Raw genomic sequence first — 12,991 nt, 5'->3', positions numbered from 1 at the left:
TTGGCCTTCACACCTGCATCGCAAAAATAGGTTTGATATTCTTCCCCGAAAACGTGGCTTGTTAACTTTGGTCTGAAGTCAGCTTCTCCCGCTGTCCCTAATCACTCTGATTCTTCCACTTACTTCCTGTCTTGTGCCACAGGAACCTGATTACATTGTGAAATGCATCGGGGGTTTTTTTTGTTGATTTTTTTTTTTTTTTTTTTAGGAGCTGGGCAGTATTTGGGTCTTAGTCTGTGGAGACACACACGGCTCCGGCCATATGTCGTTATCTGTGCTGCAGCTGAAAGCCAGCTGACATGCTTCTTCGAGAAGCAGCCTTCCCTCTTTTTGTAATAGCGACAGTTTGATCGAGCGTAGTGGCAACGATAGGGCTCTGGCATCACACACTTGCTTCATCCCCAGCACAGCCACGTCCCAAGTGGGACTTGTCTGAGCTCCAGCTTCCTCAGTCATATAATGGAAGGACAGTGACTCTCCTCATAGGGGTTTGGGTAGAAGTAAGAAAAAAAAAATCATGGATAGAAATTGCTTAACACGTAGCAGCACTCAATAAACAGTTTGGTATTAGAATTATCGATTAGGCCTCACCTTTGTTATGTTTCATGATAAATGTAATCCATTTTACCAAATGCAGATAATGCAGAAAAGTATAAATAAGAGAGGAAAACTGTCATGTCACCATATGAACCTCTGTTAATATTTGGGATCATGTCTTATAAAACGTTAGGGGTTATAGACTAGAACTTCTCTTTTGCTTGATATATTATAGACAACAGTCTGTACCAGTATGTATTAATAACACCTTTTAGGTGATTCCTGTTTTGGACCATTATAAACACTATTGAGGTCAAGGCCCCAGGACCTTTGCACTTGCTACACTGGCTGCCAGCAATCCTCCTCATCCCTGATAATAACATGGCTCACTCCCTCATCTTAATCAGAGTTTGTTCGCATATCCCCACATCAGCCTTCCCCGGCCACCGTGGTTAAATAAACCCCTTCCCTTAACACGCCTTTGTTCTCTTTTTCATAACCTTTATCACTATCTGCAACTGTATTTTCTATTTGCTTTTTTTTTTTTTTATTGGCTTTCCATCCTGCTAGACTAAGCAGCATTCAGGGAAGTACTCTCTTGTGTCCACTAACATGACAAGAACTATGCCTGGCACATTCAAGACACCAGGTGAATGAATAAATGAACAAAAGAGCCTTCTGTATGTAGAGACTTACACGCTTGCCTTCTCCTAACCTTAATTAAGATAGATTCCTGGGGGCGGAGTTACTGGGTCAAGGGCTATGTTTAAAATTATAATTCTTGCGGCCATATCAGTGCTGGCCAAGCCGTGGCAGCTAACCGCCCCCCGCCCCCCAACCTCCCGCCAGCAGCATGGGAGAGAAGGTTTCTCCACTTCCGGCTCGTGCTGGGAATCTCACCACAGTCTGTTGAAGACGTACTGCATAGAAGACTTTTCAGGACCGCGGCCCCCCCAGTGGTGGCCGGGGTGTGGAGGGGGCCACCGCAGGGCCCGTCTCCGCCCTGTCTGCGGTGTGGCTTCTTGTCCTCCCCAGCTCCCCCACCTGCTAGCCCCCACCGTGTCAGAGCTGATTGCCGGAAAGGTCATTACAGGAGCCAGGGGCGTGCGACAACAATAGGAAGCTGGTGGCTGGCAGCTGGCAAAGAGCATCGTGTGAACCTCAGCCCTTGGGAGCCGCACCCCCACCCGGCCGCCATGTGGGCACAAAAGTCACTCGTTCCCTCTCTGGTTATTCAGTGAAACGCATCGAGGTCCTACTACGTGCCGGAATGGGGGGCCGTTATGGGTGTGTTTCTGGAGCCAGCCATCCTGCCGCTTTGGGTGGGGCTCTGGGCCTCGGCTCCTGCCTCCGTCACCGGGCCCCTGAGAGAGGCAGAGCTGCCAGGTGAGGGGGCAGCAGGCGAGCCCTGGGGCCTTCTTGCACTCTGACGTCCTGGGGGTTCGTTTGCCTTTGCTCTGAGGGATGCTCAATAGGTGCAGAAGCTCGGTGGACCCGGCTTCTCCATCGTGGCTCCCTCTTTCCTTGTCTCTTCCTGTCTCTCTGTATCTGATTACATGGTTTGTCTCCGTTTATACCTGTGTAGGTCTCTGGCTTTCTCGGCGCTTCCGTGTGTGTTTCTCCCTCCATATGTGGGAGGAAGGGGGCGGTCTTCCTGCCTGCAGCTCTCCCTCCATTTTTCTCTCAAGGGGATTGTGGCCTCTCTGTGTCCCTGCTCCCTCTCTGCATCTGTCTCTCTGTCTTTGTCTATTTCTGTCTGTTTGTCTCTCTGCCCCTCAGCCCTGTCTTCATCCTCCCCTGTGTGTGTGTGTGTCTCCGTTCTTCAGGTATTTCAGTTCTTTCCTGCCCACCCCTATCCTCAAAATAGCCAGACTCCAGAGGAACCTGGGGTTTTTTGTTCCCTCTTCTCTTGGTTGCTCCCCACACCAGCTGTCTGACCCGGGGATGGCTTTCAGTCCAGGGGCTCTGTTGCTGGAGTGATAGTGCCTGATTTCCCTGGAGCTCGGTTCCTTTTCTTCAGAAGGGAAGCATTCACATCTGTGTCTGTCTGTCCGTGAATCTGTTCTTCTTTCTAAAACCCTAAAGAAAGTTACGAAAGGTTTTCTTGAACATCAGTGCACAAATCTCTTTAAAGACCAGCACATGGGGGGCTCCTGGGGGGCTCAGTCAGTTAAGCATCCACCTTTGGCTCGGGTCATGATCTTTCAGTTTGTGGGTTTAAGCCCCACATCAGGCTCTGTGCTGACAGCTCACAGCCTGGAGCCTGCTTTGGATTCTGTCTCCCTCTCTCTCTGACCCCCCTCCCTCCCTCCCTCCCTCTTTCTCTCTCTCAAAAATAAACACTAAAAACATTTTTTTTTTTTTTAAAGAAAAATCTGCACAGGGTCTGACGCCAACCCTCTCTGTCTCTCTACCCTCTGATGCCCTGGAGGCAGGTAGAGGTAGCAGACTAGATTTGGGCTTGTGTGTGACCCTGGGGAGACATGCTGATTTCTCTGAGCCTCACAGGCTGACTCTGCATTCCCCCAGAGCCAAGTAACTCTCCCGCAAACCCGGTCCGGCACAGGCTGATGGGTAGCAGGCCCTCAAGTGACATCAGCTCCTCTGGACCGGAGCAGCGGCTCGTGTCCAGAATGCATTCCTTCCTTCCATTCTTTCATTCACCCCTTCAGCAGCGTGGCCAGAGACCACCGGCGGATCCTAGAGGCCCAGGAAGCTGCAGGTGTGGGGAGCTCCAGATCAGTGTTACCCAGACACCTTGGTGTAGGGATGAGCAGTGTTACCTGAGGACCAGCAGGAGCCCCTGCAGAGTGAACTTCCTAGAAAATACGGTGTCGTGGGCCACCTTTAGGCCTTTGAAAAACCACCCGATGAAGTCCAGGTGGTAAAAAGGGGCACGGGTAGCCGTTGTCTCTAAACGTTCCTCCCTTTGTTAAATAGTCTCCAAGGAAGGGAAGGCGAGGTCGCAGCCAGCATGGTGAAGATCAGTATGTTGCCTTTAGGCTGCAGTCATGGGAAGGAGAATATAAGCTTTTCTTACACGTTATCATCTTTTTACTTTGGATTCTCACATTCCTTAGTCCATTCATAATCCATTTGTGAAAACAGGCTCACATCCTACGTGTCTCAGCACTTCAGGCGTTGTCCAGGGCTGGCATGTGGGGGGTTTTAAGGATGCTGGGTGGGTGGGTGGGTGGATGGATGGATAGTTGTGTGAGTGTTTAAAGGGACACGATTCCTCCAGGCATGCCCCTCTCATATAATCACCGGGAAAGCCCAGAGTATTTGTGATTGGTTTGGAGGGAAGATTAGAGGGTGGTTAGGATAACCCTTTCTGGTTGCTGCTCAGTCTGTCTGCAACAAGAGCCAAGATGGTAATTATCCCCAGGATCGCAGCTACTGACTAAATAGCCAAGGAGCCAAAGACGCTGGGATCCACAACGAGTACTTAAAAAGATGGGCTCAGAAGCTTTGAGCTGAACTTCCTAAGGTGCCCCCTAGCTCTGCAGGCAGACCGCTCACCCCTTCCCCACTCCGAGGGCAAGCTGAAGACGCTCCTATCCTAAAACAAGTGACCGTTGTCTTCTGTTTGCCCCAGCTGGCTGAGCTCCTCAAAGATAAGGATTTTTTCCCCTGAATTTTATTTTACTGGTACCTAGAACAGTACTTGGCAAAGAGGTACAGGCTAAATTAATATGGCATGAATCACCAAGTTGATAGTTGGAAGAGTGCGGGCATGGGTGATTTGCTTTGAGGATGCTGGGTAAGTGGATGGAAGGATGATTTTAAAGGTGATGAGTGGATGGATGGGTGCATGGATGAATGGATGCTTGGTTTTCTGGATGATAAGCTGTTGAGTGCTGTGCTGGATGGGTTGTCGAATGGTTTGCTGGATGGGTGGTTGGATTTCGATGGATGGATGGATGAAAAGGTAGGATCTTATTGGCCATCGAGAGTCAGCCTCCCACGTAACATAGGAATCCTTCCTGCAGTGCCTATGATAGGCCTTGAGTGCATGTCTACCTAGCTAAAATGACTAATTTACAGGCTATTTCATTAAAAAGCAGAATTGAGTAGGGGTTGTTTTGTTTTTTATTTTCTCTTTTAGAGAGAGTGTACATGAACAGGGAAAAGGGGCAGAGGGAGAGAGAGAATCTTAAGCAGCCTCCATGGTCAGCACAGAGCCTGACACGGGGCTTGATCCCACGACCCTGGGATCGTGACCTGAGCCAAAATGAAAAGCTTGACGCTTACCCGACTGAGCCACCCAGGAGCCCCTCTGGTGCTTCCTGTCCTCTCCTCAACTCAAGCAGAATTGTTATAAACTTTTCCAAAGTCTAGGTGTGGTACCGTAGTATATATTAGTGTTTAAGGACATAGGCTCTGGAAATGGATCCAGGTTTGAATCTCAGCTGAATAATTAAAGCATTGTGACCTTGAATAAACAAATCCCTTAGCCTCTCTAAGCTACGGTTTCCTCACTTGCAAAATGGGAATAATAGCACTATCATGCAGGGTTGTTAAGAGGATTGAGTGAAATAATGAAGGGCAAGGGCTGGTCGGCGCTCAGTGAAACGTATTGTTATTATTATGGACCAAACCAAAATGTACCCTCCTATCGCTTTTTTTTTTTTTCCAGCGAGAACCAGATGTGTGCCAGATCCTGTTATAGCATTGAGTGTTCATTGATAAACAACACTGAAATAGCCTCTCATCTCTTGGAGTTTATGTCCTAGTGGAGTGTTCAAACAATTAATAAGTAAACAGATAAACAGTTTCAGATGGTATTAAATGCTATGCAGAAATTGAGATACGGTGAGGTGAAAGAGAGTGATGTGGCTGGTGGTGGCAGGTGTTCTTCTGTTGAGCTATGAACTAATGACAAGCTACAGCCATGCAAAGATCTAGGGAGAGGGTGTTCCAGGTAACAGGAATAGCCAGTGAGAAGGTCCTGAGGCAGAAATGAAATGGCTCAAGGAAAAGAAAGTAGGCCAGGTAGCAAGGTAGACGGTAAGGCACGCAGGGCGCAGAGGGCCTCAGGAGGTAGGTCATGTAGGCCGTAAAGGCTGGGCCACGTGATCTGGGCATCATCCATGTTAATTTCATCCTGTCTTCTGGAACAGCAGAGAAGGAGCCATGTTCATTTGGCAGTCGCTCAGCTTTCCAGTGACAGCGGCAGGCTCCCAGTCTCCAGAGCTCCAGACTAACCGCTCCTGGTTCTGTTTTCCAAGCTGACATCCTGGGACACCTGCAACGTTCTGGGTCTCATAAACCTAGAAGCCAGAAGAAATCAAGTTTGAGCCAAAGGCAGTCAGGCAGAAGATCTCTAGTCAAAATTGTAACGAACTAACCCAGCAGGCTGTGTTCCTCCTTGAAGCCCTGCCCTTGGAGTGTTTGCAAGGGAAAGGAGGAGAAAAGGAATCTTTAAGGCTATTCTAGGGTAAAAGACATATGGAACCACGTAGATGCAGGTGGTTCTGGTCTAGCATCTGGGCTTTCTAAGAAAACCAAGAGATGATGGTGGCTGACCTCCAGCAGGACTGATAGAGCTAACTCAGGCGGGGTCATTAGGATCCCATGACTCAGCAGTGCCTCCTCTGTGTTGGCTTTTCTCTCAGAAAAAAATCTTTGTCCAGGTGGGGATAAATGGGCTCTTAGAGTCTTGCAGTTTTATGTATTGCAGAAGGGGAGCCTCTCTAATCTACTTGTTGCAACAAAAGTCTGAAATTCTACTGTCTTCTTGGCTAATTAGCTTCTTTGGGTCACACGTCCGTCTCTGAACCGTACACACTGTTCATTGCCAGAGAGATACAGTGTTCTGATTGGCCAGGCCTTAAGCTCTGTGACCTTCCCTGTCACCGATAATGGAGACCCTCCCCATCCATGTAGACTGAGGATGGAGGAGGGGGACGATGCCCCCCAACGTCCTGTATGAGAAAGTTTTCATTTTGGGAGATGACTTAGTTCTAGAGACCTTCTGTGTGACATTGTGCTTAAAATCAACAATACTCTGCTGTGATCTTAAAAGTGTAAGAGGCCAGATACCATATTTTCTCTTCTTACCACAATTTTTACAAAAAAGGGTGCTGTTAGGAGGAGAAGGAAGAGTGGGTGCTTGACAGGCAAAGCCAGCTCATGTATCTTGTGTTTTCCAGCTCAGAAATACCTCCTCCTTCCCCTGCAGTTCAGAGACACAACTCTTACACCTCTCATTTCCTCCCTCCTTGTTCTATAGTTTAATACATGTGCTTAGGTCTCCATCAGCTTTTTTAAAGCTTCTTGGGGTTTGGAACCCTGCCTTTATGGACCTCACGGTCCCCCACATTTGTACCAGGACGTTGTAAGTGTCCACGACAAGCTTAGTTAAGCTGGATTAGGTGTCAGGGCCCGATGTGATGACCGTGCCTTTCAAATAGTCCCCAACTGAAGCATTAGAGAAACTCCCTGTCTCTCACCAAAGAACCTCTGGGCCTCACCCACCTCTGTGGTCTCTTGGGTTGTCCCCAGGCAAAGCCAACAAGAACGTTCAGTGGGACGAGGATTCGGTGGAGTACATGCTGGCCAACCCAGTCAGAATCGCCTTCGTCCTGGTGGTCCACGGCCGTGCCTCTCGGCAGCTGCAGCGCATGTTCAAGGCCATATACCACAAAGACCATTTCTACTACATCCACGTGGACAAGGTGAGGAACTCCTCCCCCGCTTGCCACCCCTTGCTGCCTTTCTTGGCCCTTCTGTCTGCCCCTCTCCAAGCTGCCCTGCCTCTCAGGCAAGTCTGATAGTCTAATCAGCTGCCTCTCCTTGTAGCATTTGGTCTGGGGGAGAGAGAAAGAGAGAGAGAGAGGCACAGAGAGAGTGTGTGTGTGTGTGTGTGTGTGTGTGTGTTTCAAAGTCCCCAGTTGTGACTTTAGACTTTATCTGTAAACGTTGTTTTTCTTACCTCTTTTTCCTCACTGCCCCACTGCCCAATACAGTGCCTGCCGCTTTGTGAGCGGGGCTATCCCAGGGGTGGGCACACGTGTCCCAGAAAGGGCCAGATGGTAAATATGGGCTCTACACTCTCTGCTGCAGCAACTCCGCTCTGCAATGTAGCGTGAAAGCAGCCATAAGAAATGTATAAATGAGCATGTGCGGCTGTGTCCCAATAAAACTTTATTTATAAAAACCCCGCAGCCGACTTACGCCTGAGGTAGAGGTTTCTGTCGGTCTGCTGACCTGACACGATTATGTCAGTAGTCGACGAGGAAAAACGGGACGCTTGATCACAGCAGGACTTTGGGAAGGTCATGGAGAAGTTCCATCCCTCAACATACACACCAGGTTTAGACACGGTCGTACTTCTTAGCTTATTATCCTCAGACCACATGCCTCAGTCTTGTATTAAAATGCAGCATCCCAGGCACCAGCCCACATAGAGTGAACCATCAGCTCAGAAGTGGGGCCAGGGAATCTGCATTTCAAGTACCTAAAACAAGTTTTTAAAAATAATAAAGTTTCACACAGCCACATAGAAAGACCCTGCAGGCCTGAACCAGTTACTTGGCAAAGTCCAGTATGTTCAGAAGCCCTGTCAACTAGAAGGGAAGGGACAGAAGCCGAGGGGCATGTCTGCGTGTTTTCTGGGCTGCTGAATTGTCCCCTTTTCTCTCCTGGGAAAAGCGCTCTAATTACCTACATCGGCAAGTGCTCCAGTTTGCCAGACAGTATGACAACGTTCGCGTCACCCCCTGGCGGATGGCCACCATCTGGGGAGGAGCCAGCCTCCTGTCCACATACCTGCAGGGCATGCGTGACCTCCTGGAGATGACCGACTGGCCCTGGGACTTCTTCATCAACCTCAGCGCGGCCGACTACCCCATCAGGTAAGGCGGCCTGTGGCCCCAGGCCGGCCTGCGCTAAGGTCTTGGCTTCCTCTTGCTTTCCTTGGTCCGAGCTGTGAAACCAGAGGCAGAGGCACATGGCCGCCGGGCTGGAGAAGCATTCTGCCTCCATGAGATGCTGTGGAGACCTTACACTTGGGGTCTTCCGGCCTGGGATCTGCACCAGACCTGAGCATCACGGGTGCGTTCGTTCACTCATTCAGCTAGTGTTTATTTACTGAGGGCACGGTGTCCCCAGCTCTGTTCAAGGGTACACAGAAGAGACCACAAAACCCCTACCTGCGGGGAGCTTCCATTCAAGTGGGGGAGACCACAACAAAATAGTACGGTGGCATGTGAGAAGAACAGAGCAGAACGTAGCAGCAGGAGAGAGTTGTGATTTTAATAAGAGTGGCTGGGGAAGTCCTTATGGAGAAGAACAGGAGGAGGGGTGAGTTGCTCTGACTGGGAAAGTGGTCTAGGCGGAGGGAACTGCGGCTGCTGTGAATGCGCCTGGTGTACTGGGGGGGGGGGGGGGGCACAGTGGGGCTCAGTGTGGCTGGAATGGAGTATGCAAGGGATAGAGAGCTAAGAGATCATAAAGATTCCTGCAGTGACATGATGTTCGTTCTAGAATCTGGGAGTCTCTGGCATGTTTGATTAGAGGCAGGGCAAGGTGTTGGAAAGGGAAGCAGAGTGGAGGAAGGGAGGTCAGTTGTGTTAGGCCCGGCAGAGTCACAGACGTGTGTTTTTGGGCTATTGGACACCCACAGGTCTCTGTGCTTGGTCCCTAACAACTGTTAACAAAACAACGGTTTGCGCACCGTGAAAGTATCAAACGGCAAGCTATTCTCCAACGTCTGCCCGCTGTGGGCCTGCAGGCTGCCAGCCACGATTGTGTGGAGCTGGTGGGGCGGCCAGCAGCCCTGAGGCACTGAGAAACTGAGATGCCACCAGGAACATCTGTCCCTTGGCCCAAACATTGATCTGCTCTTGAAAATAGGCTGTAAAAAAGGAAACCCCTCTAGACGGGGGGACGGGGAGAGAAGGCAAGAAAATGAAGTGTATTTCCTGCTGGAAGGCAGCTCTTTGCTTGGCTGTGTTGTGTCTTCCAGCCTGATTTATTGGTGGGGCTAAAAAGGAGAAGAGGACAGAGAGCGAAGGGCGGGGGGCCTAACTTCCTCTGGTGGCGCGAGGGTATTGGGTGAGGACAGTACTTTCACACAAGAGCCACATGAAGGCATCTTTTAAAAAAAGAAAAAGAAGGAAATGTTTTTGGGCACGTGGGTGGTTCAGTCGGTTAAGCGTCCGACTTCGGCTCGGTCATAATCTCGCGGCTGATGAGTTTGAGCCCTGTGTCAGACTCTGTTCTGGCAGCTTGGAGCCTGGAACCTGCTTCGGATTCTGTATCTCCCTTTCTCTGTCCCTCCCCTCCTCATGTTCTGTCTCTGTCTCTCTCTCTTTCTCAAAAATAAACATTAGAAAAATTTTTTTTAAAAAGTTATCAGGGCAGTTTTCAAACACACATACGTGTGCTGAGAACAGTATGGGGAACCCTCACGTACACATCACCTGGTTTCAGCTGGAATCAGGTCGTGGCCAGTGCTGATGTGTCTGTGCTATCACCCTCTTCCCGCGGCCCCACTGAAGCACTCCCGAGACACCATGTAGTTGTGTGTGTGTTTCCGTATACCTCCCAGAAAGGTAAGTTCTTTTAACCTAACATCCACAGGGTGATCGCACCTAAACCATCATTCTTAATGTCATCAAATATGGAAAGCACACATCCCCAGGAGTTTGGGTTTTGAATCAGGAACCAAATAAGATACAGGCGTGGAGGGATGTTCTCTGTTTAAAGCTAGAAATTGTCTCCATCTCCTTCACGATGCGATTCCTGGTGCCTTCCTTCCATCCTTGGTTGGTGGCATCTCATTGTTGGCTGGGAAGCCCTGGGCCCTGGCGGGAACCTGGGGAAGGCACACTCTTTGGCCAGTTTAGGCAGGGTCCACCTGGCACCCTTGCACCTGAGAAAAATGATCCTTAGAAACATACCTATTTTCTTTTGTTCATAGGATAGCAAGGCAAACAGATTATGAAACATGGCAGGCAGATTCTTACTTATTTACTCATTTGTTCAGATGCCCATTCCACAGACGTTCGTTAAGCAACTCCTATGCTAAGCACTAATTGGGCATTTAGTGAGCAAAAGCGCCCCAGGCCCTACCTGGTGGAGCAGGTCCCCTGCCTGTGAAGGTGGAATTAGAGGCGCCATGCAAGGTGTGAAAGAGCTAGAAAGCAAGGGGATGACTAGGGGGTGGACATGGTCAGAGGTCAGAACATCTCAACTTGCAGTTTTAACTTGAAAACTGAAGGATTAAAAGATTGTCAGGCAAATGAGACAGAGATCATTCTAGAGTAGGCCCCAGATCATTCTAGACTGGGCACTGATGACATATTGAGTTGGATGACTCTTTGTTTTGGGGACTGTTCTGTGCACAGCATGACATTTAGCAGCAGCCCCTGGCCTCAGTCCACTAGATCCAATAGTGCCTTGCCTCCCCACCCCCCCACCGACTCATTTGGGACAACCACCGATATCCCCAGACTTTGCCCAATGTCCCCAAGGGGCAAAAATGCTTCCAGTTGAAAATGCTTCTTGAGAGAACAGTCTGGTCAAGACATGGGTCTGAGATGAACTTGATGCATTTGAGAAATTTATAAATGGATGGAATATAATAAACAAAAGAATGAGGAGATGTGAGTATAGAGAAGCACCGGGCAGGGGTGAGTTAGGACCTTCTCCCTCTGTCTTCCAAGAAAGGACTGAGCTCATATGTTGAGCATAACGTCTAATGAGGTAGACACTTCCTTCAGCTCCCAAAGCAAACCCCTTTTACACAAGGGCAAACTGAGACCCAACATCATGTAAGAAACACATGGTAGATTGGAAACGAGAACCAGTTCTGTCCCATTCCAAGGTTGGTGTTCTTTCTGCTTCCTTGGGGAAGTCAGCCGGGCCCAGAGTGGCGAGATGGCCCCAGGCTACCTGGACCACAAAGCAGGAAACAATCCCATCCCTCAAGCTGGGCAAGGTAGTGGTTGCAGGGAAATGCCTTCAGAGAAGGTCCTTGGAGGTGGAAAGGTCACCTCTTGTCCCAAGTCTGATCATTCCTCCTCTGGACCTCCAATGCAGGCTGAGGGCATCTCAGCCTAGATGAAGTTGTGGCACTCGGCCAGAGACCTCTTTAGGTCCAGTGGGCATTCTTGTGCCCAGGGCCCTTCCCGGGAGACTTCCGCCAGATCTCGAGGCTGCCCCCTAGGGGCCCAGTGTTGCTTTGCCACAACCGTAGACACAACCACTCACACATCCCCGAGGGTGGGTGCTCTGAGTCCCATCACTTGGCTTAGGGTTTGAGTCCGTGTTCCGCCAACTTCACTAGCTGTGTGACCATCTGGAAGTAAATTCGGTCTTTGTGAAATCAGGGTAGGGTAAGAGAGCCTAACAAAGTGTCAGGCACTTACAAAGGGCTCAGTAAATGTCAGCTGTTAATTCTTGAGCTGAATCCAAGGCTGAACCTCCTAGATTTCTGAGGGGCCCAGAAATACTTTCCTAGACCATGTGCCAAACCTATGCTGGGTTCCAGAGAAGGGAGTCTTGGTATTTTTAGCTTCTTTAGCTTTAATGCTCCAGGTCTCTCTGTGCCTCTGTCAGTCTGTCTTTCTCCCCCTCTACCCTCCCTGTTGTCATTTCCAGCACCCTTCGCCCCCCACCCCCACCCCCTTCTTCTGCCCACTTCACTTTGCCAGCCTCATGGCCTGAGGTACTTTCTGCATCAAGCACTGCTGGTTCCTCCTGCTATTGTTTCTGGGAAGTCGCCCCACGCAAAAACATATGAATTTTGCAGATGAATGGTTTTATCCTGGGCAACTCTGATAGGCTTTCACTTCCCATCTGCCGCTCCATCTGTAGCTTCCAAAACCACTACTTCTCCCGTCCCAGGAAGGGTGAGCACACTTAGCAGCCTTCTCAAAGGGGCACGAGTGCCCAAGTCAGAAGCTTCTAGGAGGTTCTCAAAACTTCGGGAATTTCCGAGGGCAGAGTCCACCCCACATGGCTAGTCTGAGCCATTCTGTGATTTGACCTCACCTCCCTGTGTCCCCTGCCCAACTCTAACTGAAGGGCCAGACTCTCGGCCTCTCAAGTCATAAAGACTCACTGATCTTTACGGGCTCCTAGCCTTGTTTGGGCCCTGCACACAGACAGCCTCGTTGGAGATTCTGAGCCACTGCCCTGGCCTTGGGGACCGTGCACGTTGCCTCTGCTTTTTGCTTCTCAGTTTGTCCACCTAAGAAAGGGACACAATGTTAGCACCTATTTTATAGGAATGTTAGGAGGGGTCAAGGAAATAGTACATCAAGGGCTTAGCACAGTGCCTGACACATGGAAAATTCTGGATAAACACAGGCTATTCTTATTCCAGCAGTGGAATCATGAGGGCTTCACAGGCAGGACTTCATCATCAACCGAGTTGCTTCCTTTGTTCCCTTTACTGAAGAAAAGACTGGTAAAATATTACTTGAACTCCCATCTCTTTTAA

At 49.7% G+C, this 12,991-nt stretch overlaps 1 protein-coding gene across 1 annotated transcript in view; it reads left to right on the top strand.

Moving 5' to 3' along the window:
• XYLT1 (xylosyltransferase 1) overlaps window positions 1-12,991 on the top strand; it is a 311,203-nt gene that overhangs the window by 220,829 nt on the left and 77,383 nt on the right. Inside the window, exons 4-5 of the mRNA XM_042922618.1 lie at window positions 7,045-7,217; window positions 8,194-8,396. Of these exons, the coding sequence (XP_042778552.1) occupies window positions 7,045-7,217; window positions 8,194-8,396 (376 nt within the window). The remainder of the gene's footprint in view (window positions 1-7,044; window positions 7,218-8,193; window positions 8,397-12,991) is intronic.

This window comes from Panthera leo, chromosome E3 (genome assembly GCF_018350215.1).
Source record: "Panthera leo isolate Ple1 chromosome E3, P.leo_Ple1_pat1.1, whole genome shotgun sequence".
Lineage (NCBI taxonomy): Eukaryota > Metazoa > Chordata > Mammalia > Carnivora > Felidae > Panthera > Panthera leo.
The sequence above is the reverse complement of the archived record's forward strand: the minus strand, read 5'-3'. Positions and strand labels throughout refer to the sequence as shown.